At 38.1% G+C, this 25,803-nt stretch overlaps 1 protein-coding gene across 1 annotated transcript; it reads right to left on the minus strand.

Moving 5' to 3' along the window:
• Positions 1–128: 128 nt before the first annotated feature.
• On the minus strand, positions 129–25,094 carry adam10a (ADAM metallopeptidase domain 10a). Its single transcript, XM_079666123.1, has 16 exons — positions 24,866–25,094; positions 19,652–19,802; positions 13,696–13,814; positions 12,898–13,050; positions 9,595–9,695; positions 9,162–9,320; positions 8,547–8,639; positions 8,128–8,311; positions 5,455–5,618; positions 5,143–5,326; positions 4,906–5,056; positions 4,602–4,785; positions 4,407–4,518; positions 4,033–4,253; positions 3,803–3,929; positions 129–3,057 (listed from the first exon to the last, which is right to left on the minus strand). The coding sequence occupies exons 1-16, from the start codon at positions 24,915–24,917 to the stop codon at positions 2,933–2,935; spliced, it is 2,280 nt and encodes a 759-aa protein (XP_079522249.1). The 5' UTR covers positions 24,918–25,094; the 3' UTR covers positions 129–2,932.
• Between the last annotated feature and the right edge of the window lie 709 nt (positions 25,095–25,803).

Below are 25,803 nucleotides of genomic sequence, written 5' to 3' on the forward strand. Positions count from 1 at the left end.
TGACTAATCAAGGCTGTACTTCACTTTCAGGTGTAAGTAATCATGACTGTAACATAAACAAAGTGTATGAGGCAATCAAATCTGTAGAACAATCATAGTGGGCTTTTCAGAAAACAGTAAAGAAAAACTATTGATCAACTCTGGTTTATTAATGCATTTCAAGTAGTTCAAAAGAAATAATATTTTTGCACAATGACTTTTCAAAGTAAGCAAAATGAGAAAAAAGAACAAAAAGGTAAATAAAGACAATTGAAGACACTGTATAAAACACAGGAGACATTAAAATCAGACAGAAGTACTGAATCTAAACCATTTTGCATCACTTACACTCTAGTGCACATTTCATTAAATTCAGAACATTTAAAAGACTGAACAACTTCCAGAGTATTTCCCCCTAACACCCAGTGTTGTCCACATCTTACCATATCAACAACACAAGATAAAGATGATTTTGCAAAGCAGATCACACACGCAGAAAAGAAAATTAAAATGCGCCAAAAATAATGAAAAATACACCTTAAGACCCAATAAAAAGCACTGCCAGTAGCACCAGAAAGGAAAGGAAGTCGGTAAATGGAGCGACACAGGATTGCATTGTAGTCTAGAATGCAGCACAGAGACATGAGTGAAGATTGAACATGGTTATGAAAGCAAGATTATTATTTCATGTACCCATTTGGGATAAAACATCGAAGGCATTTATCTGTGAAGAGGCTAACTTGTTTGCTGTTACTCTGCATAGAATCTATCTGAACGTCAACACAACATCCTGTCTCCCTGCACAGAAAACAACGCCGAGCTGCAGCCATGCTCCATACAACTCTTTTGCAAGGATAAGAAAAAAAAGATCTGTCTTTGCTTTACCAAGTTTATCCCAAGTATACATACATACATACATACATACATACATATATGTATATATACAGATAGATATACATATATATATATATATATATGTATATATATATATATATATTACTCATGCCAATAACTCGACTCCACTCTCATTCATACATCAGTGAAATTAAGTTTAATCTGGTTGGAGGCTACTGAAAACTCCATTTAAGCCGGGCAATAGAAGACTATTATTCAAGTAGATACAAATTAAAATCTCTCAAAAGATCTGAAATAAGTGTGGATTATTATTATTATTATTATAGGAAAATGTGTGTTTGTAACATTTGATTTTCATGCCGATATATGACAATCATCACTTACATTTCCTCTTATGATTACCATACACTGCCAAGCCCTAAACACTTCCAATATGTATTTCCACTTCAGCAGTCCAGGTTGATAACAGTGCTTGGACAAACTGCCAGCTGATGAATGATTTTAGCCTTGATAAAGATCACTGATACTTTGCTAACTTCAGTCACATTGCCCCGAATAGGCACATTTTAAATGCAATTACACAAACCAAGAGGATGTGACAATGGTAACAAAATTCCTTGAGGAAATCAAGACCAGTAGGAAAGTAAAAGACAGAAGAGCTGACACACAATGATTGATCGCTCTGTGAACAGTAGCAAGAGAGTAACAATATAATTAGAAGCTCTACGTTTCCTCAATGTATTCAATTCCTCAACATATACAAATAATCTGAACTGCAAGTAAAATCAATAAAAAGCTAAATCACATTTAAACCAGAAACATTTCTCATTAAGAGGATTCAACTGCTGTTGAGTGGTTTTAACATATTTTGTTATTTCGTAAAACAACTGCCAGTGTGTGCAATTTGAGAGGTGTACATGAAAGAAGTGAAAAGGTGGGCAGGACATTGTGGGACACTTTTTTTCTGTAATAGCTTCTTATATATGCATATCTCTTTGTTCCAAGCGTTACTCACTTTCCTTGTTGCTTCAACTATTCCGACTAGAAAAAAGTTGAGTGTGACGAATCAGAGCCAAAGCAACAAGTCCAGAGAAAACGGCTATGACAGAAAAAAAGCGTGTTCCAATCAGGATGATAAAAGCTATTCTCTCACCATTCTATCCCCAGACTATATCTCTGTGTAAACGCAACTGCAAAACCATATGACACGAATATACAGACCAAGATAATCAATCTCCCCTCCATCGGATAACAGATGACAAAATAATCTTGTTAAGCTTTTTTTACATTCTTTTCATACAACCTGTCCTCTAAATCCTGTGGCAGCTAGCGTGGACCCTTATATACAGCCTTCAGCCAGGAGGGACTTCACCCTGAAATATGCATGCAGCCATCTTCTTCACTAAATACACTTGTTTGCTATTGTTTTATTAATCCTGAGAAAGCGAACTAAAACAGTAAATAATCTTCATTATAAAGAATTTCATTAAAATTCAACTAAAATAAACCTACTGCCACATCTGAACGATTGCACGCTGGAAGAACATGAGAATTAAAAAGAAAACTTGATGGTGCTTTGAGCTTTTTCAATCAATCTATTAACATAGGCAAAAGATGTTATTCTGTTTAAATGTGTCATTGCTGTTTTTGATGGCAGTAAATACCTATGGGACTTGCAGTCCTGCCATCGTGCTGAAGATGGCAGCACTTCAGAGTGGAAGAGCAGGAAATGAAAAAAGAGGGAGCACAGATCAAGGACAGAGGAAGGACTCTTACACAAGCTGCTTCACTCTCCTTCATTCTGATAGAAAACAAAAACACGTTCAAAGATTAAGACCACATAACAAAGATCAGTGAATTTCTGCTCCTGTTTTTCCTTGGAAAAGTTATTTATTTACTATAAAAGCTGTGTGAACCACTGCTATTCTGGCTCTTCGAGCAGAGGTGTTTGTTAGGCCCAAAAAAAACCTTTGGGCTTTGTTCAGTGAAATCGATCCATTTGCAAGATCTTTGAATAGGTTGTTAAGGTAACTCTTTGGAGTGAAGTGCTCCTACTGTAGGCACTAGGAAGACCCAAGACAAAGAGCAGAGCCGGTTCTCAGCGTCTCATTTGGCCCATCTGATAGTTCTCTCTGGGCTGGCGGTGGTGGCGCTGGCCCTGGCCCTGGCCCTGAGACAGAGCCTGCTGCTGCGCCTGCTGCTGCCTCCTCCTCTTCAGCGTACCTAAAGGACAGCAACATCAAATTAATGAAGGTAATACAAAATAGTCTATGTCCTTAAAAGTAACACATCAGCCACAAAGGGACCATTTGCAAATGCCTTACCGCAGTTTTATTCTTAAAGACATTTTTTCCTCGTTTTTTTCCAAAACATGTGCAATTTCATTAAAACCTCACAATTGATATAATGTATATATGTATGTTGATATGTACATATGTAGACATTTGCTATTTCAAACAACCCCTGTGTACTTTTTTGTTTTTTTTATTTTATTTTGACTAATTTTGTTTACTATTTCATTTGTCACTTTCAGGTCTCTAAATATATGATTTGAAAAACTGTACTTGTATTATAATGTGACCCCAAATAAGTAAAGAATAAAAAATAAAAAAACTCAATTTAATTGAATTAGTATATCATATTTTGAATTAAATAGTAAGATTGAGTCTTGATGCATGTGTTGAGGAAGTTTTGAGCATAAGACTGTATAAATCAGATTTGGATGATGGTGTGATAATGTGTTGTATGAGCGTTTCTAAATGGATGTTTTTATCATTATTCATCAAGACTTCTCTTTTTTGATTCTTAAAGGATTAAGGAAATATTTTTTTAAAACTACATTTTCTTCAAGAATTTAACATGACATACAAATGGACATTTAGTTGGTGAAGTATTCTTTTAAGCTGCACTCAACAATCTAAAGTGTGTGCATATTAACATACATGTAAATACAAAAGATGTACTGTACCTGGCAGTGGCTTTGGAGGGGGCAGTTTGGGGTTGCTGCTGGGGGTGTGGACGCTGCAGATCTTGATGAAGCCGGCCATCAGCATAATCAAAGCAATTCCCATCAAGAGCACCGCCCACCAGTGAGCCTGTAAAACAATAATATTTTAAAGGATATCTAAATACAGGCATATCAATAGTTTTTAATGTGTCATTAGGTTGACAAATCGTTGCTGATATCAAGACACTCACCACTATCCACTCTGCAATATTTTCATAGAGTTCTGCATTGAAAATGGCTTTCTTCAGCCTTGCCAGAGGCCCGTCAGCGTCCACCAGACGACACCTCATGAACACATCACAGTAGCCCTTAAAGTCGTTGCAGGGGGAGCCGGGCTGCAGCGTGGTGGTCTTCTTGTTGAAGAATTGGATCCATTTTTCTGAGCCTGTGCTGCTGCAGGTGTTGGGCTTCACTGAGGGCAGAGGGAGAGGGAGTCACCACTGAGATTCACACTCTAACTCTATAAGAATAACTTAAAAATGAAACCTTCATTTGAAATGACCGAGAACAAAGTCATTAAGGTCATATCAATAATACAGTGATTGTGTTCCAGCCTGTCACTTACTTTTATCCATGCAGCACACGTGGCACAGCTCAGCGGCCTCATCCTTGCTTTCTTCCATGGCACAGGTGCAGACCTCCAGACCGTACTTCTCACAAATGGATCCAGAGCACACCTGGTCCAAAGAATAAATAGTTTAAAAAGAGTTCACAAACAGCACATACCAGACACGAGAAAGCAAGAGGTCAATAAACATACCCCATTGAGGCAGACTTGTGTTTCCGAATGGCAGGAGGTGAAGTTAGCCTTTGGTTCGGACGAAGGACACAGAGGAGTAGCTCCGTTGCACGTTCCCTGTTGGGCGCACTCCGACTCCGCTCTGCACTCGGCGTTTGAGCCCTTGAAGGAACACTCTGGTGTGCAACAGGGGCCTTGGCTAGGACTGCGGGAAAATAATTACAAATGTGCAATCAATGCTATGCTGAGAACCCTTACCCTAGCAATACTTGTGCCAAATACACCAACTACAGGCTTGAATACAGACATGCTGATCACAACTGACCTGCAGATTTTGCCAGGTTGGAGTTTGCATTTTTTGCCCTCCCCTTCATTGGCGTTATAGCAGCAGGGGTCACCACACTGGTCACTGTAGCCGCAGTCGCACTCTTCTCCTTCTTCCACTAGTCCGTTACCACAGATCGGCTGACCAGACTCTGCACACACAGACACAACAGCATGAAGACATTATCTCTCTCACACACTGAGAAAGAAACAAATACGATGGTTAGAGAGAACTTACCAACAAAACAGGAATCTCGCTTCTTCGTCAGAACAGCGCTTATATTGCGGATGCTGCAGATAGAGAACTTGTTGTTGTTGAGCTTGTCCCCTGATGTGGCTCTGGCGTACATGATGTAGTTGCCCTGCTCCTTTTTATCCTGCGACTTAGACTCTCCAGGGGTGCATTCAAGCCCAGAGTCATGCTGTGAAACAGGAGGCAGGGAGAGGACAGAAGGCAGAGAGACTTGAGAGACAGAAGAATATATTGCAAAACTTGACATGTGAAATACTTGCACTGACAAAGGCATCTGTTTTAAATCATAGTACTTACAGGAGAGCCAAAGTTGTGCCCAACCTCATGAGCGAAGGTAATGTGTGACACCTTGGGAGGGACGTGGGAGGCGTAGTTCTGCACAGTGATGATGCCAGTGTTCAGAGACTTCCTCTTTCCGTCAGAGTACAGCTTGCTCTTCTCACAGATGCCCCCAGAACTTCCTGTTGCAGGAGAATAAACAGGATATGAGCAAAATGGATTATCATACAATTAAATAATAAACCAGATTTCACAGAGTATCCTTTATAATTGAACCCCTGGTTAATTTACTGTTGTAGATATGGTGTTAAGAGTTAGTTAAAGTTATCATTTAAGTCCTTCAGTACTGTGAATGATATAACATTTATAATGTATTAAATCATTTGAATGCACAATAGAATCCACTTGCAGTCAACAATAAGCATGCCTGCAGTGCTGCAGTGCTTTCACTAATCCATAAAGCCAGTCACAAGGAGGCAAGTTCAGCTTCTAGCCACACAGAAACAAAGACAAGACATCAGAGCACTTAGACTTGGATCAGTCCATTATGTGTAAGTGCACTGAGTATGGATGTACATTGTATGTTGTTCACTGCGCGTGTGCGTGCGTGTGTTCTGGTTTAGCTCCTCTACTGAAGCAACAAAACAGCTGGTCACATTAAATGTGATACACATTAGTTGTGCTCGGCCAGTATCCCTCCCTTTGTTCAGGAAATAGCACACAGCTCACTGCGGCACTTCCTCCTCTGTCTCTTATCCTCAATCGATTCTTTCCGCTTACAGCATTGCCCATTTGTCCGTATTGATCATCTGTGTTTGTTGCTGTATTCTTCATGATGAGAAGGTGGTGACTAAACTTATTCAAAGCAGTAGAAGGGGGAGGCCTACATAACTTTCACACATACATGTTGTGTAGGGCTGAACGATTCATCGATTTTAAATCGAAATTTGAAATGATGCGATTATCAAATCGCAAAGCCTGCCATTTAAAAAAAAAAAAAAAAATCCGTTCTTCTTGTGTGTCAGTCATCCACACCAATCAGAAGTGCTGTGCTCCACATGTACCAGCCATTGTTAACCAATCAGAAGTGGCCCATGATAGAAGGTGATAGACAGATTGATCCAATCCCCTGCCAAGTATTTTTGAAAGTGCCTGCCCTTTTCCAAATGGCTACCAATGGAGCTTTCCTAGATCTGAGTCAGGTTAGTAATGTTCCATCACATGTCCTATATCTATTACAGGGTGAATCTTAAACTGAAGCTTGACTTTAAAGCAACCCAACAGACGTTTCAGGTAAGTTTAGTTCTTTCACTCGTAGCTCGGGCTGCGGGGGTGCTAAGAGACGGGAGCATGTTGATGCGACCTTCCTAGCCGGAGATATGGCCGCATTTTACAATAAACTTCCATTGGGTCGCTTAAAAACAAATATCGCAAATCGAATCGCAATATTTATCAGAAAAATCGCAATTCAATTTTTTCCCAAAATCGTGCAGCCCTAATGTTGTGCCTGTGAGCAAATAACCAGTTTATACAGGATTTTTGAAGCAAGTTCACATTGTTGGTTCTAATGGAGGAGGAGGTATTCACTCATAAATTAAAACATATACAGTATATACACTACAGCATTTAAAGTTAAACTTGCATACTAACCAGTTGTTGGACACTGACTACTGATACTACATTGTAAACTCAGGACAGATCATATACTCATGCCAACGCTGCTTTTTCATTATTCAAACCAAATTCAGGTACTTTAGTTCAGAGGCCATTAAAGTCCTGTTCCTCTCACTGCACCCAACAAAAATAACCAGTTGTTACGACTCAAACATAGACGAAACGTTATCAGCGTGACTGTTTAATCACTTCCTCTTTGTTTTAACACCAAATTATATAATGTTTGTTTTTCTAATAAAGGCGCTCTGGAAGCAAAGGTGAAACGTAATATTTAATACAAATGTATATTTTGGCAAAAGATTAAAACAATATATTTTGTTCATTTTGCAATAAAGATAAACAATTGTTTCATCTCAACTTTCACTTCATTTAGTTGGAGCATGTGTGGTAAAGCATTGGTTTATTAATAGGGGTGCACCGAATGGGAAATTCTTGGCCGAAACCGATACCGAAAATAGGAAACAGTTGGCTGAAAACCGAATGCCGAAAGGCCGAAAATGATTAATAGAAATATATATATATAATGTATACATTTTTTACCAATGTTGTTCAGCTGCCTGATTATGGACAAATAAATGATTATGGCAAAACTTAACTTAAATAATAATCACTAGTATGGGTCCATAAAACATGTATTCAGCTGAACACGTTTTACAAATCGCAATCCGCGCCTCTTTCTCTGATATTTTTAAATATCTCCAAGCGGCAGACATGTTGGCTGTGAGCCAGCCGCGAGCATGTCGCCGCGTTTTGATTACGTCATCACAACAACACGTTAGCTTACCAACGTAACCCTGTTTTCTGACATTCGGTGATATTTTTTCGGTGCTAGAACCCTTTCGGCCGAAAGGGCCTTTTTAACAATTTTTGGCCGATAATTTTCGGCGGCCGAATATTCGTTGCATCCCTATTTATTAATGGATAAACTGAGAAGGTAAGGCCGATTTGGACCTATGAGCATCACAGGAAGTCCCTACCAAGGCTGTATGCGTTAATGTTATTGTGTTGTGTACCAACCTGAAGGAGCTCCGACCCAAGCCAAGCCAAGAACCCCATCATCAAAGTCCCTGTCGGAGAAGACGTAGGCCAGGCAGTAGTCATCGTGGTTCTGCTCAGAGTTAAGCTCCAGAAACTTCTCCACTCCAATGTTGGCAAAGCGAAAAGGGTTAGTTCGGTCTTTTTCATCGTCGGTAGTATTTATCTGAATAAAGAAGAGTTTGAAAATAACAAGAGATAAAGTAAGAGATATAGTTTATAGAGGCTTTAAATGTATAACTATTCACACTGAGGAAAATCTACACCACAGTACTCATGGCTGAGCAGACAGGTTAACAAACCTCAGAATCAGATTACCTTCACTCATATTAGCAGCTTAATTCCTTTCAGGTAAATGGTTATATAAACTAAAACTTCAGCAGATTGCAGATTCAACTCACCCTGATCCTTTTGACCATGAAGGCGATGTTTCGGATGCCCAGGAAGTCTGTGCCTTGGTAAATGGAGTCAATGGCCTTCACATGGCTGGAGATCTGTGGAGAAAGTAATCCTTTAGATATGTAGTAAGGCAAAAAAAATGATGCTAATCTCTGTGATTAACTACCCCAATCATTATATTTATACTAGTATAATTTACTCTTTTTATAGCTCAATATAACATTGTTTTATATGTTGTATTTCGATATGTGTATGACTTGGATGTTTATTTGCAGAAGTTGTTTTATTTTGTGGTATTTTTTGACACTATGTAACACTCGCACTTCTATTGGCCAGAGCTCCTCCAACACATTGTACGTGATAAGGGGCGGGACATTTCCAACATATCTCTAAGCGGTCGACCAATCACAACAGAGCCGGCCAGCTAACCAATCAGAGCAGACTGGGCTCTGGTTTCAGACAGAGGGTGAAAAGAGGTTCTGCAGCACAGGCAGTATGAGAAAAATAAAGCGCTTTTTGAACATTAAAGCATGTAAACATCTCACAGTAGAGGCACAAATATGACCTTAAAAAGAGCATAACATGCGCTCTTTAATATGTACACACTGTGTGCATACCTGGGCAATGACAGCCTCTCTTGTGCCGTAGTATTTGAAGAAGAGGTGGTCAGTCTGGATGAAGAGCTGGCAAGTGTTCTTCTCCTTTGCTGTTGCTCTCTTCCTCCTCAGAATAACAGGACCATTGGATTTATCTTCCTCCGATACACTGCTTACCCCCTGTAAGAAAAACAACCATCAGGATCAGGACACATGGGAACACATTGCCGTGTTTAAAACTTCTAGCATGGCTTAAACATTGCAGGTAATCTGGCGGTGGATGAGAAAGCATGTACACCTGAGCTAAAAATATACACATGCTTTTACTGTTGCTGCAGGGAAGGAAGGTTCTATACTGTATGAGATAAGATCGATTAACCCCACGTCCATCTGTGTGTTTAATTATGAACTACAAAGAGGGGGAGGGGCTTTGTTGCGTGATGCTTGTACTTACTTTTTCTGGCTCCTCTACTCCAGTTGCTTGGTATTTCAACATCCTCTCATACACCGAGTGGTCAGCGCAGCCGCCCTCTGAGCCATACTTATGAGGATAATCTGGCAGATAGAGGGGAGATAAGGCAATGTTATGAACGGCTTACACTGCATCATGCTTCTCTCTCGGATCATGTGTGGTCGGCTGGTGAAGGTGAATCAGGGTGAGAGTAGCTGCTTTAAATAAAATGCTTTAATGATATAGCTTCTGCGAATCATCGCTGACAAATCAGCTTTCTCTCTGAGCAGTAGACCTGCCTCTACTAATGAAAACGTTGATTCTCTATTCTTTTTTTATTTAAGACTGCTGTGTAACAATGTTATCTCAAAGTTAGTATACACACTGCATTTAATTTTTGAAGGGCAAAAGAGAGGGGGCTTCAAATAAATGCATTGGGGATTTTATAAACAATGGATTGCAGCCGCTGATGGCAGCATGAATTGTGCAGCATTTGTTTATCTGCCCCGGTTACGAAGTCCGATTCACAAAATATATTGTGTTCTTGATATTACAGTACAAACACGACCATAACGTTTTGCAGTGTAATTTGCGACTATTCGTGTGGTTAAATATAAATGTTGCCTTTGCACCAAGAAAACAGTAAGACTAACAACGAGGGATACATTTTTTAAATGAAATTCAAACAGCGTGCTACTGATCCTGAAAAAAAAATGCACAGGAATTCCTAAACACATTAGCCATTCAAAAACAAAAACAAAATGTTGGGATTCAAAATAGCGGTCTATGATCTTCAGCCACTAACAACTGACGACGCTGAGGGCTGATGTTTGTGAATGGTCTTTCATTTTGCAATGAGGCTCATTTGCATAGAAATGTCTATTTTGCTGTGAATAAATGCATATTACTTAATTTAAATACAGGCAAATGGCACAGGATTGTTGAGACGCTATTTGTTTGGCAGCTCAGTTAGGGGTGCAAATCATCTTTTGCGGGTGCTTTGCGAAGTAAACTGTTTCTTTATATGTTATTTGTGCATGCATGTCTTTTAAGCCAAATCAAGGTCAGAATCCAAAACACTAAGTAACTTTAAAATAATGAACAATTATGTTTTATATAATTTTAAAGCAAAAAACAAAAAATGTTTAAGCTAAACTAATGAGATTGGATGCTGTTTTCAATCTCTAATCTAATTGGTCCCTTGCAGAAGCTTTTGTTTGCTGGAACTTTGATCCCATTAATAGTATTGCAGGACATAAGCCTGAATGTTACAGGACTTTTGTCCAGTAAAGAGAACCGTCCGGTGCTGGTTACTGAACAGACTGGACAGACTCTGAAACAATGCATTCAAACTCTCACAATGTGTTTTCAGAGAAAGCCCTCTTTGTCCCTACAGTGAATGCTGTCTCATTCAACTGCTAATCAAAAGGCCCTTACAGTGTGGAACAAAGTCAAAAAGAAACCACAAGAAAGGCCAAGAGTCAGAAGTAAGGACGATCACTGATGTCTTTTTCCCCACAGATACCAGCTTCTAAATATCGAAACAAGATATGTGATGTTTTACAACTATAGTGTAATTTGAACACTCAACTCAATATCTCTAAAATGTAAGACCTTTCCAGCTTAATGCACATTAAGGGGACCATCTGAAAAACGCTGATTTATTGTGCATTTACATGTGTTTTTAGGAAAATGTTACAGATGAATTGCCTACAGTACAAACACAATCATACATGTTTTTTAAGGTGACCTGTTTGAACCCTACTATGCAGATATAAGCAGACGTGTCGGACAAATCCGAATTACATGGGAAGATAAAAGGCTGAAATAATACATAACTTCAGTTAATATTTAAATAAAAGGTTGACTAATCCAGCTTCCTCTGTACAAATGACACAATGAAATGCTGTGGGTGGATGAGTTCACAACATAATGAACCACTATTACTTTTTGCTTACATATTCTTCAGTAGATCCAAAGAATCTCCCTATGTATGTTTGCCAGGGTTTCCGTTAGCCGGTAATTACCGGTTTTTAGCTGATAAAATTTAATAAAAACCGGTAAATTCAAAACCTGCCGGTCAAAATGTCCGATGCTCTGATCGATTGGCCACCGATCATTATCGGCCGATATTCACTCTTAATAGTTTGATCTGTGCTCTCTATAAAGGCTGATCAGGAGAGCTGGATCTGATCGATATGGACATAAACGCGAGTGAAGTGTAACCGGACGCGAGAGAGATCAGATCAGCTGCAGAGTCTGACCTGAAGCCCTGCCCACTGTTTAGCGCGCTGCATGAGAAACTGACGGGCTGTCAGGAGAGAGAGAGGGAGGGAGAGAGGAAAAGAGAGGCTCCGTTTCTCCCGTGTTATTATTCAAAGTTAATGTAAACTTTGAAGAATGTACTTCATCTACTACAAGTAGCTTCTTTGAATGTAATAATTATGTTGTTTGTTGTTTGAATGAATCTGAACTTTTCGATCTGTTACGATTTTAAACTGAAGCAATATAACAATGACTCCCATTAACTGAGTTTTAAACATCAGCATATCCGGTCATAGTCCGGTAATTACCTGCTAACGGAAACTCTGCTACACAATTGTTATTATTATTATTGAAACATGACCGGTAAGTTTCAAATTTGTCTGGTAAAATAAATTCTGTCCGGACATTTGACCGGCAAGAAAACATCCTAGCGGAAACCCTGATGTGTGCATGTCTCAATTTATGATTCCTCGGGTGTGAGTTCTAGATAAGTTATCAGCAGTATAGAGTGCTGTGTATCAGCCCGCCAAAAGCCAGGGCGTGGTTCATATCAGACCCACTGCCTGGCAGCTAAATACAGTTCTGTGGGGCAAGAATCAGAAGTTTCCAGTTGCTGGATTCAGTTTCTTAGGAATGGATATGAGTCATAACTTTCGCTTTATCAGGCTACAATACTGCTTCCAGTATAAATAAAGACCAGAGGCAGAGGACCTCCATATCCAACAGATCACAATTCAATTATTCGCAGAGCTAAAGCAATGTTTTGCTCAATATTCCTCCCAAAAGTTAATTATCTTTCTTCACTGCTTTTAAATGCATTATCTTGTTTTTAGCAAAGAAGAAAAAGTCAGTTAAAAAACATTTAAACACTAATGCATTTCAAAAGAAGCCTGTTAAAAAACTAGAAGACACATGTTTGTGGCATGTCTAAAAAGGTATAGCGGTCACAACTTTCCCTGCAGCTGCATATTGTGCAGATTTGAACCACCTCTACCGCACACAGGGTTTTAAATGAAAGCAGGTGCAATGGTAGATACTCACTGATGTCATCCTCGTGATAGATGATGGAGTGGAAGGGCACATCCTTCAGGTACCTCTCCGAGGGTTCAATGTAGTATGTTCCTTGATGGGATTTAATGAAGCCTTCAAAGCGGCCGTCAACCACGGAGCCATGGGTCAGGGTGCCCTTTTCGCCTGAAGCACAACGAGGATGACGATGGGCAGAGAAAAACAAATATATACGGTACTCCAATCGACCAAAGAAACAGTGCTATTTGCATGGAGTATGAACAACGTGGTAATGTTTGTATTTTTAAAGAAAAGTTAACAGTAATACTTAAATTGACATGTCTTTAGTGATATTTTATTTTCAAACTCAAAAGATATTTATTGTAAAATGTCTTCATTTTCTGAGCGGTTTACTTATTGAAAGAGCTTTCCTATGTAAAAATCTCTCTGTTTCTAGGTCCCCTTTCTGTTTGTTTCACAAACACTGATAACAAAAGTTCATTTCAACTCTGCTGGAGACGGGTAGCAGGAAGACATCGAGGAAGGAAAGGGATTAAGGGCAGAAGCCAAAACAGGATGAAAGTTAAAAAAGTTCTTCCTGTGTGTAGGCTTGTGACGAGACAAATACTCGACAAAAACTACTTTTAGTTGTCAACAATATTCCATAATGCTTGACATGAAAGAATTGTCTCCTAGCTGAGCTGATATGGGGGATAAAGTGGGAATGATATAAGGCGACATTTATTTGAAGACCTTACATTTAAATTAAAAAAGCTTAGAGAAACACAAATCTACAAATCTAATGTGTTGTGTGGAATCAGCTGGACTTACCAAAGATTTCTCCACTGTAAATATGTGATGTATCAATGGGTGTCTCCTCTCCAGATACATCAATGATTAGATCTGGGGAAAATGTAGTTGTATCTCTCGTCATCCGCAAGTTAAATTGTCTAAGGAGAAAAAAAGGAGAAATTTGTAATTAACAAAATAATTAAACACTGAATGCAAATTGCACTTTGACATGCTGACATGATGAGGCTAACACAATACACACCCTGAACCCTAGCAATGTTAATGTCATGTTTTCACCATAGAGTTTTAGTTTGAAGGATGGCTCGAACTGGAAACCCGAGACAGCACACAAAGAATTGAGTATAAAACAAGTTCACACATTCTTCCTGCAGCTTCACAATGCTGCTCTGATAGTTGTCTGATAGTGATGCTCAACACTGCTGTGCTTAGTGACTTAGAAGAAGAATTATGTCGAGTAAAAGCACATGAACATTTGTGCACAGCCATATTACTTTTGTATAATCCTCTCATTAACCTAACCATGATTTCTAAGAAAAAATGCAAACATCACATGAGGTGCACATGAGCTAGCTTCAAAGGAAACTGAGTACAAAGTATTTTAGGGAAATACACTCTTTAGTAATCACATGGCTGGATCTCAAGGCAAAGCTTCCTTTAGAGATGACTCATATGGTGTTTACAATGCTACCTCATACGGAGCCCAATATTGATTGCACAATTTTGCAGAAAGCAGCCTTATATATTACCAGAGTTGGCATTTTCAGGCAGGTTACATTTTTAGGAAGCATACAAGTGTACTCACTGCCACAGTGTGATAATTGGTATATTGTCTATAGTAGGGCTGCTCAATTAATTTTAATCGCAATTACGATTATGGCTTGCAACGATTACGAAAACAACGTAATTGAAATAAAACTATTTTTTTATTATTATTATTATTACTTTCTTTTTTTTTCTTTTTTAAATACAATTTTTTTTTTATTGGTTTTTCAGTTGAATTATACTTAAAGTTCAGGGTAATCAACTGTTAAAAACATACTGTTCAACATTTTTTTCTCCAATAAATTGATGTTTTCAAAGTAAAAGGATAATCGTTTTTAATAATCGTGATATCAATTATTGACCCAAATAATCGAGATTATGATTTTTGCCATAATCGAGCAGCCCTAGTCCATAGTATGGGTGAAGCTTAACATAATGAATAAAATAAAAACACTGGACCCATTTCCCAAAAAACATTATACATTTTCTTTGGCCTCTCTGTCTGGTAAATGCCCATGTGATTTAACACAAGCTGTAACATAGGCTATTTTTTGCACATTGTTAGACACCAAGTTTAAGATAAGATAATGTAAACTCATGCACAAAGTCATTTTGTCAGGGTTCATAAGCCCTGCAGAGCCACAGAGGACATCACATGAGTGTTTTTACGTGCCACGAGTAAACTGGCCTTTATTTGTAGACTCGGTTGAGTGGCTCTTATTCATTGTGTGAAAAGAAGAGGGTTGTTTCCCTTTGAGCCGCTCAGGGACAGAGCACATCATTAAAGTCTACCTAAGCCACAGAGGTTTTGCAAAAGCCTTTGTTCATGAGGAGATAACAGCCTAATGACATAAAGATGGACTTGTGTGCTTTTCAAATTAATATACAAGAACGATTGAGCAAACCCAATACAAACTGAGCACAGGAGAGAGATAGAGGAGTAGAACGTTAAATATTTTGGAGAGTGAAATGAAGTTGAAAAGGTCAGACGCAGTCCAGGATATCCCTGTACAGGATGACTCTGACTTTCCCCAGCATTTAGTTTTCCCTTCATCACTTCTGTTCTCATTTCTAATGAACACCTTGTTGCTTTACTTCTGGTAACTTCCATTCTGCAGGTCCCTTCCCCTGCTATAGGGATAAGTCATAAAGAAACCTACATTGTGCTTTTTAGAACTAAGAAACTATTATATTATTGCCTTAGTGAAAACATTCATTCATAACAAGAGATAAGAGGGCAGGAACGTAAGAAAAACAAAAAGAGAGAGAGAAAACTGCTTAACATGTGGAACAAAGATTGCAATACGATCTACTCTTTGAATTCTGGCAAGAGATTACCAATACATGTTCTGCTTGTTATTCATTCTGGCACACCTATTACAGTTTCTTGGCCTCTTTCGACCTTTTTAATGGCCACTACCACAATCAATATGACCTCATGACTCCATCTATGCCCAATCAAAACCTTAGTCAACCCAAAATAAAACCATGGCACGCTGGTAACAGACAGATGAATCCATAAGTAGATTATTCCATTACAGATGTTGCTGCATTATCAGGGTTCTGATTTAATATGGTGTTTTTCTCAAGGGGTTGTTAACTATTTAAATGATAGAGAACCATTTGTATTTAAGTTAAGTTGCATATGTCATAAGTTAGACATACGTTTGAGGTACCAAAGGGCTCAATCCTTGGCCGTTATCATATTCTTTTAATATGAATTAATGATTCGAAGGCTAACTGAAAGATCTTCTGTGTCGATAGGGAACTGTCTGCTGGTTTAAATAGTATCACCCGAATAAGCTAAATGAAAAATAACTTCATGATCTTTTATGGATGATAGAGCTATAAATAAAACAAAAATTCTCCAAGTACCACATATACAATGAAAGGTAATATTGTAGACAGATAGATTCAATTGGGAAAAACGTATGAAGCATGCAAAAGATCCATGGAGATGCTTGGTGAGAAAAGTTCGCTATTCCATCGATCTCCTTATTAAAATCTGTATGGTTATCTCTAAGGAAGTCAGAAACAGCTCGTTTCTTTTTTAATATAAATCACTGAATCATGTTCAACACAAAAACCCAGCAGAAAATAAACATGGCTTACAGACAGGAAAAGCAGAGGCTGTGGATCAGCTTCTCACTGAATCAGTTGACTCATCAATTATTCAGACATTTCCCAAAGCTAAACATACTGTCTCGTTCATCTGACAGTCATACACTTTTCTCAGTAAGCCGGCCATGTCTAAAGAGATAGTATGCTTACAATGAGGCCAATATCCACCCTATATTTAAAACTGAATCTACCAATCAACAATACAAGTATCAATGATATGTTCATGTTGGTGCTTCTGGCCTGTTAACCAAACATAACTGAACATTCACTGTTAAAGAAGTAAACTCACAAGTTAGTACTTGAATATCAGAGAACTGAACTATGATCAGAATCAGATGATTTTTTAAATGTGTCATGGCTTCCTGTGTGAGCGATTAGTTAACTTCAATGAATCCAGGTCTTTCAACACACCTGAACTCTTCATATTGCATAACTTTTAATTTTGTGTTGTATTATAAAGAGGAAAATACACCTCACAAATGAGTATTTGATACTTAGAAAGCTGGAGACTGAACTGAAATATTGGAACTTTATTATAACTAATGCATGACTATATTAAAAGAGCCCTAAGGAGATAACGGTCTGCCCTGCCTTGTCACGTCACCTGAACCAGCAACAACTGCTTATGAGCATTGGGCATATACAAGGAAGCATTGCTCTTAATACAAAAAATGAATGAATAGTATGAATAATCAAATGTCTAGATAATAAAGACTTTATATTTAGTTCCTAAACTGTGTGTATCTTCACAAAAAGGGGTATCTGTCATATTGCGCTCATAAAGGAATTATATATTATTGGTCGCCCAAGTAGCAATGGATTCAGGCTTGATTATTCATTATTTCTTTACTGCTCATTAATGCAGACTGTTCAAGGCGGGTATGTTGCACCATTATTCCGCGACCGGCAGTGTTTATGCAAGGCCAGGAGAGACAGGAAAGAGCACAAAAACACAGGAAAGGAATCTGTTTGCCAAGGCATTGACAACCCTCAACAGAAAGGTTTGGTGAAAACAACCAGCAAAGCCCCTAGTAATACACACACACACACACACACACACACACACACACACACACACACACACACACACACACACACACACACACACACACACACACACACACACACACACACACACACACACACACACACACACACACACACACACACACACACACACACACACACACACACACACACACACACACACACACACACACACACACACACACACACACACACACACACACACACACACACACACACACACACACACACACACACACACACACACACACACACACTTAATAACTGTGCAATATATACCTGGCCTTATAAATCCTAAGAACTGTTACAGGATGTGTATTTTGAAAATTGTGTAATTTATTTTTATTATATTTTGTATTACAACATAACTCTTTTTTTTTACTTTAATACTTTTTAATGCATGTAACTTTCTGCTGTAACAACGTACATTTCCCCTCTGTGGGACTAATAAAGGTATTCTGATTCTGAAACAGGGAAAGCCTTCTGAAAAAACAGTGCTCCTGATATTTGCTCCTCTTCAACACGGCACAAAAAGAATAATAGTAATGATAATAATATCAAAGAAAATGAAAGGGAAAAAATCAAATGTAAATGTATACAAGACAGAAAGGGACAAATGGAAAGTCATTTCCCATTGGTAGAAATAGCCCCAGAACTGCGCTGGCAACATATTAAAATATAATCTTCTGTTTGTGTTCATACTGAAGAATGATATTGTGTAAATAAAGAAAATAGATTAATTTTGTCAGTGGGAGTCCCAGCAGCTTCTACTGAAGCCAGTCCCCAACTCCGGTGACTTCCGGTCGGGGACTTCTGGTGGCAGTATACGCCGTGAAGTTGTTTGCGGCCTGCCAGTAAACCCAAAGCAGAAGAAGAAGTGCTCAGCGGCTTCATTTGCCTAATCCCCCCCCAGGGACTTATTCCGGTGTGAACGCGATCTCTACTTAGTTCATGAGACTAAAGAGTTCTCATGAACTAAGTTCTGATTAACCTTTGTGGGAAAAGTACTGCGGTGTGAAAGCGCCTATTGCACTGCATTGCTCAAAATAAAATAAAAAGTGTTTAAACTATGTTAGGTCAGAGCAGCAGCCACAATTTTTGACTAAGTAAAGTATAACATTTAATTTTTTGGTAGAAATTAAACATCAAAACTATTTCTTGTTCACCACTTATTTTCAAATGCATTATTTACACACATTCTGCGGCTTAAAGTCAACTGTCTACTAAGTGACAAGAACAGGCATGGCACCATTGCATTCAGACTATTTATCCCTGACAGGGGCTCACTTGGAAATACAGGTCATTTAAAGAGAATATATGGGACTCGACTGTCAGAGGTAAAAAAATTAAAAAAAGGGTAAGGAATTTACTACGAATAATGAGGTAAGCCTCTTCATAGTTTTAAATAACCACAATTTGGCCGCAGGTTCTCTCCGAGAATCATGGACAATAGTGTCAGGTATGTTTTTTTCTATCAAGTGTAAAAACAACACAGGATCAAACTTCCACACATGTTGTCTACTGCAAAGAAAACAGCTCAATATGAGCAACAGGCCAGTGTTATGTTACAATGGATTTTTGTCTTTGGCTACAGTTTATGACCAAATGGATCACTAAGCAAATAGTGTAATCATGTCATAAATAATAAGATATTTCAAATCTAATGGCACTGTGGGAACCAAACAAACATTGACATATCCATCTCGCATTCAAATGCATTGCCCGCCAGATGTTATTTCAAAATAAGACATATCTTGTGTTGATGATGATGTTTGAACACCAGGAAAAGCGCTTTATAAATAACATGTACTATTATTATTATTATTATTATTATCATTATATAGTTATGAGATAAATCATTGCAATCATTCTAATATGTAAGTGCATAGAGTAGGACAAATAAGCACAAAAAGTTCATGCAGTATTGTTTGAGGATAAATTGGAAGACAGAAAAAGAGAGTGAATAAATGAAGAAACATAGTGAGAGTGTGTGTGTGTGTGTGTGTGTGTGTGTGTGTGTGTGTGTGTGTGTGTTTAAACTGACCTTCCATGTGCATGGAAGTCGAGCTGCACGGTCCTGTCCTGAGGAGAGAGGGCCCTCTTGGCTCTCTGGTGACTGTTGTGCAGGGCTTCGATGTCATACGATAATCCCTCATAATGGCGAATATATTTATTCAAGGGTTTCTCGAACTGACCTGAAAGAGAGTTCAGTGGCTTATCAATACTTCATACATTTTCTGCAAGGGCAACATTTCAGTTTCACATTTTATTAGACATTTCGGGTTTAGTCATTAGTCTGAGATGTGTATTATCATTATCAAGTTTGAGAACAAATAAAAACAACAATTTAAAGTGTTGATCCTTTTAGTAAATCTACAGTTATAGTCAAAGACAAATGTATGTTATCATTAACCTGGGCCTTTGTGAGTTATCAAAGGGTCTTTCATGAAAAAAGGCCTATGGAGGGAGGTCGGTAAAAGAGGATGAACCTCTACCAGAGCAATCAACTATCCTACAAGCTGTCACTCATTAGACATGCTTAACAGGCTTATTCAGTTTATAGATGTGACCCCAGAGAGGTAATCCCACCAGCTTTCATACTGAACATTCCTTTGTTCTTTTTACAAAGACAAAGAAAGTCATTTTAAAGCGCAAATGAGGAGCACATGATGCAGCACATCAGGTGACGGAGGTTCTGTTTCAGTAGTACTGTATGTCATTGTGCAAAAACAGTGGCTGATTTGGCTGAAGGCTATTTAAATGCTAATTTACATTCCTGAGGGAAACACAGAATGCTCTTAATAAATATCCATCTGGAGTTTTGGGTTACAAAAGAAAATGCTCTGTTGTTGGCTAAAATAGTAGCCTTAGTAGGTTCATTAACAGGGGCTCCATTGAAAGTGCTAGGACTGACAGCTCTGAGTTGTTGGGGTGAAAGATAGACAGACAAGATCCAGACAAGACAGCCCTAAACAGGGAGTGGCTGTACTAGGCTGGTAGCAACTTGTCCATGAATGCAGCGAGAACATATTCCAATCACCAGCTTTACCAACAACAAACTAGACACCCCAACAATCAGCCTTAGAAAAATCAATGGAATAGGTTTTTAACAAAAACAAACACTGCCAGCTCAGATTGCCCAGATCTGCCTGCTCAGTAGGACCTGACAACTCCACATAGCTGATTTATTCAAATACAATGGTTGTGTTACGACCCGCTCCACTCCACTAGGGGTCTCTGCATTTGTGTTCTGCTTGATGGCTCTTGTTTGTGTTTCAGGTGATCAACCTGATGAGCCACACCTGGGCCGTCAACAAAAGACCAACACCATGCCATACTGCCGGGCACTCTTCTGTTGGACACGGCCATGTCTTTGTTTCTGCACATTTTCACACACCCATACACACAATCATTACTGATATCTGACTTCCATGTTTGCTTAGGTTTCTTTGAAGTCCTTTGGTTTTTGTTATATCGTAAGTAAATATGTATCTTGTGACACTTAACTTGTCTGGTTTCCCATCTTTGTTGCAGCCTATGAGCCGGGCCGTAACAGCTTGCATAATAAATTTGCAGTTTCTGATCAAATCAAAACATTTAGAAATTTAAAAAAAGGTCAAATACCAGAATAAAGGCTCTCATCAAAGTGACAGATTCTGATAAAGATGTCAAGGTTCCGGAAGTGTTCCATGTAAACATCTCCTCCAGAGTATAATCATAACTAACGTACCACTGTGCAAGCAAACATTCTCAAATAGACAAAGAGCTCCTCAACAGTTGTGTTGAAAATAAAATAAAAACACTGGTACTCCCAATTTAACTGACATGTTTTGAATACAAACAAAAAACCAAAAATATGGTTTGAACCAGATTTGTTCAATTAAAGCTCAGGGAAACTGGACTTTTCCCTGAATGTGATGGTGGTGTCAGGATATTTGTACTCTTTATTCTCAACTACGGGGCTTAACTGGTGTTACAACATTCCCACCAGACTGAACAAAGCATTCACCTTGAATGGCTGCCCTCACAACCACTGAACTTAACAAGACCATATGTCAGCATTAAACTCATATCTTTCATGAAAACTTGTCCTTGTCTGCAATGACGGGTTAAGAATTCCTGTAAAAAGCTACAGCTACAATACACACACAAAACAATTATTATTAAAAAAAAAAAATCTTAATTAATTTTAATACCAAACATCATTTTGAAAAGTCATCCTGCTTAAACACAGTGTTTCCCCTATATACATTCAGCAGTGGCGCACAAAGCCAGGTACCAAAAAGGAGGCTGTGTGCTGAGCGAGCGAGACAAAGAGAGAGCACACCTTTATCTATTTAATATAGTTGTACAAAATAAAGTAAGAAATCATTCCAATGTGTACTATAGGACAGTACAAAAAAACAGTTTAAAAAAGGGGAGTGATTAGTAAAATATGCATAAAGAAAAAAGAAAGAATACTAACTAGGTAACATAAGATAAGAATAAACCAGTTTAAATGATTTGTTATTGGTTATGATCATATTCTAAAGATGTTTGGATTATTGAAAAGTATACAGCTCCCTTTCATATGAGTGTTGAGAGCTGTATCCATAAATTCATTTTGTGCTCAAAGCACACGGGATTGATGCATTTAACTTCAACATTTAAAAAAAAAATGCCCCCAGACCCCCCCTAGAGGATGTGAGGTCCACCCCCAAATAAAGCAGGTTAAAATAACAACCGGCAGCTCGGGGCAAGTAAAATGTCTCAATGTACTCAACTGGTGTATCATTGAGGTCCTGGAAAATAACATTAATACTAGGAGTTGCTAAAACCTGCAGGTCTAGCAAAGATTGCCCAAACACCTTCATGCTACATTACTCTGCAACATACCATCACTGTGCAGGCCAAGTAACAGCAGCAGCAATAACAACAGTGAGATAACCTGGTTTAACTGAAAGACTGACTTCCTCAGCAATGTTTAAAACATGCCCAATTCATATTCAACCAGAAGTAGCTTTTCCAACGTGCCTGTGACATTGATGATCATATATTTCAGGGCATTGCGAGGTTTGTGAGGACTTGATGCAGCTTAAGCATCATTATGTTTCTGTCTGGTCAATAAAAGGAAAGAGGTTAAGTAAAAGCAGACAAGGAACAGTTTTTTTAACTCAAGATCCACTTCAACTTCTTCACTGCAGAATAACTTGCTACGGTTGCTAATTTGACAGTCTAAATGCAACAATTATGTTGCAGCACTTTTATCAATCGTGCCTGTACAGTGACAGACACAGTGACCGACACAGTTAGTGTGTTTAACTGATAAAGTAAGCTCCATGAAACAAGCCATTTCATTAGGTTTATTTTTTATTTTTTTATTAATACTAGTTATAGAAAAGCTCTATCTTACAATATGTGGTGTTTGGGTAAAACTTCTCCAACAGTAAAGCAGCACTTTCCTGGAAGGCAGCATGCAATATTTAACCTCACATCTCATAAGGCATTTAATGCAAAGTGATCCAGCAGACATTCAACAATGTTCATTTAAGAATATTTGTTTGTAATGTTGGATCTGAATATGAGCAGAATCCTTTTAAAAACCAAGGTGATATCATGTGTTATACATTTTGTTGATTAATTTGCTTCATTTTAGCACATTTCTGTGACCATATTGTTTAATTTTATTTCTGCACAGACTACACAGGATGAACTAGCCCTTTCAGCAATTGTTTTCGATTCCTCAATTTAAAGGTTTTGCTTTTATCATTGTGATTATGAAGCAGTTTGGGTGGTTAACCTATCAAATCTCTATACACAAATTAAAAGAAGAGAAATCTTAATGTCAGATCAAATTACTTTCATTATGATTTCATCAACTAAAAATACAGTGGAAATGTTGCTCGTTTTTTGCTTGTTTGACTAATGTTGACTCACTGAGAGCAGGAAGCGGTATCTACTGAAAAGACCGCAAGCTTTTGTTTATCAAAATAGACCTCAAAGCACTTATATGAGACAGCTAAGATATGATGATACTGTAATTAAAGAACATTTTAGGTAAGCATTCAATTAAATATCTGTAAGGTGGTTAAACAGCATGACAAGCACCTAGTCATTTTTAAAAAAGCAATGAGATTTCCCCATAGACCCCCTCATAACTTTTAGCTGTGAACTCATCCCTGGCAAGAATAGGAAAGGGATATCAAGTTGTTGTGGACAACGCCCGTGGACCAAATCACTTTTAAGTTAGGGTAATTAAAGGTCAATAGTGGGAATTTTTGTATTGAGTTTTCAAATTGCTTCTTGTGGATATTACAACCGTTAAGGGAGTGCATCATTATACATGTTTACGCAAGTCGCCTGCCAGTTCAGAGTACTACAGTAGCTAGCATTATTCGTTGAAATGATTCAAACAGGGATAAACATTTATGTAACTTCCGAGCAGCGGTTGACTACGTATATTTAGTCAAGAACTGTTCTTAATAACAATTTTGAGGCACTTGTACTTCATTTGAGCATTTCCATTGTATGCTACGTTGCACTTCTACTCCACTACAATTCAGTGGTACATATTTTTTTTTTACTCCACTACATGTAGTACCTTTTGGTTACTTCGCAGTTATAAATAAATGATCAAAACACTTCAAAAACACTTTAGATAGACCTGGAATAAATTCACAATTAGTTGAAAGAAGTTCCACCTTTGATAAACACATTAATGCATACAATTATAACCAAAACATATATTATAAGATTCTGAAATGGGACAATCAGCATAATGAGTCCTTTACTTTTGGTACTTTAAGTATATTTAGATGCTAATACTTTAGTACTTTTACTTGAGTAACATTATGAATACAGGACGTTTACTTGTAACAGAGTATTCATACACTTTGGTATTTCTACTTTTACTTAAATGCAATATTTGAGTACTGCTTCCGAGTGTATTTATAAGCTAAACCGTCGTTATTCAAAGTGTCTGTTTGTGGACGTTAGCTTCAGTTTACCCCCCATGAACTGCCAAAAAACAGGCTGTTTATCGTCAGAATACTCAACCTGTATCCACCAAACGTAATTTACTTCATAAACTACCAACCCCATCCTGTTAATCACGGGTTAGCAGCCCACAAATCAATACATTGACTACTATTAACATTAGCCGGCTAACGTTAGCTAGCAAGTTCGATAGCCAGAGTACAACTGCCTGATCCGATTAGCGCTAGCTCGGCTGACGATCACTGAGCACTTTCCTCTCCGTGTGAATCAATGGAAAACTTACCTCTAATATCTTGTAGGCAGCAAAGCAGGATAATTATATTTAAAAATATCATATCGAAATCCCCCGGTAAACCAGCTAAGCGTCTCAGCGAAACCAGCGAATTTATCTTGTTTCGCTTCTTTCACTTAAAGGTGTAGTCGCCCTTCCTAGTTAGCTAGCTCCCATCACAACACAGCTCTGTCTACCGCAGCCCGACGTCAGACAGAAGGACAGACAAACCCTCCTTTCCGGTGTGTTTTTTATGCCCATGGCTTTTTTTTAAACCCGGACACACCCATTCATCTATGGGCATAGGTTAAGGGACTTAAAATATGCTACAAATCAATTTAAAAAAAAACACCATTCAGTTTAGCCCAAAACAACAACAAAATATCGGTGTTAATGGCAAAGATAGCAGCCTGAACACATGCACAAAACTAGTGTTTAGAGGCTGAAAGTTGTTTACTTCCGCAATTCATGACTTCCTGAACCAATTTTTTTTGGGTTGGGGTTTTTATAGTGTCGAATTTATGGAGATCTTCAATTAGGAAAAGGGTGTATGGTAGACAAAATCATAAATAAAAGAAAATAGACAAAAACATGATAATACACATTTTTGAGTATGCATACAATGTTATACATATACTGTATATTAAAATATAAAAGCTATATATCTAAAAGGCAAACACTGATATGCAAAGGTGGAAGAGGTACTCAGATATTTTCCTTAAGTAAAAGTAGATTTACCAGAGTGTAGCGATACTCTGACAGGTAAAAGACTTGCAAACAAAAAGTTACTCAAGTAAAAGTAAAGAATTAGCGTCGAAATATACTCTTAGTACCTAAAGTAAAAGTAGTCATTATGCTGATTGGCCAATTTGAGAATAATATATATATTTTATATTCTTCATTGATTATAATTATTAATGCATTTAAGTGTTATCAAAGCTGATAAAGAA

The sequence above is a fragment of the Notothenia rossii genome (assembly GCF_949606895.1).
Source record: "Notothenia rossii genome assembly, chromosome: 2".
Taxonomy (NCBI): Eukaryota; Metazoa; Chordata; class Actinopteri; order Perciformes; family Nototheniidae; genus Notothenia; species Notothenia rossii.

Excerpts from the sequence above, each read along its gene's own strand:
- adam10a (XM_079666123.1), bottom strand. The coding sequence starts at position 24,917 with ATGATATTTTTAAATATAATTATCCTGCTTTGCTGCCTACAAGATATT. Across the intron at positions 8,640-9,161 it reads GAGAGGCTGTCATTGCCCAG|ATCTCCAGCCATGTGAAGGC; the intron begins GTATGCACACAG and ends CTTTCTCCACAG. Across the intron at positions 5,057-5,142 it reads GCGAGATTCCTGTTTTGTTG|AGTCTGGTCAGCCGATCTGT; the intron begins GTAAGTTCTCTC and ends CTGTGTGTGCAG.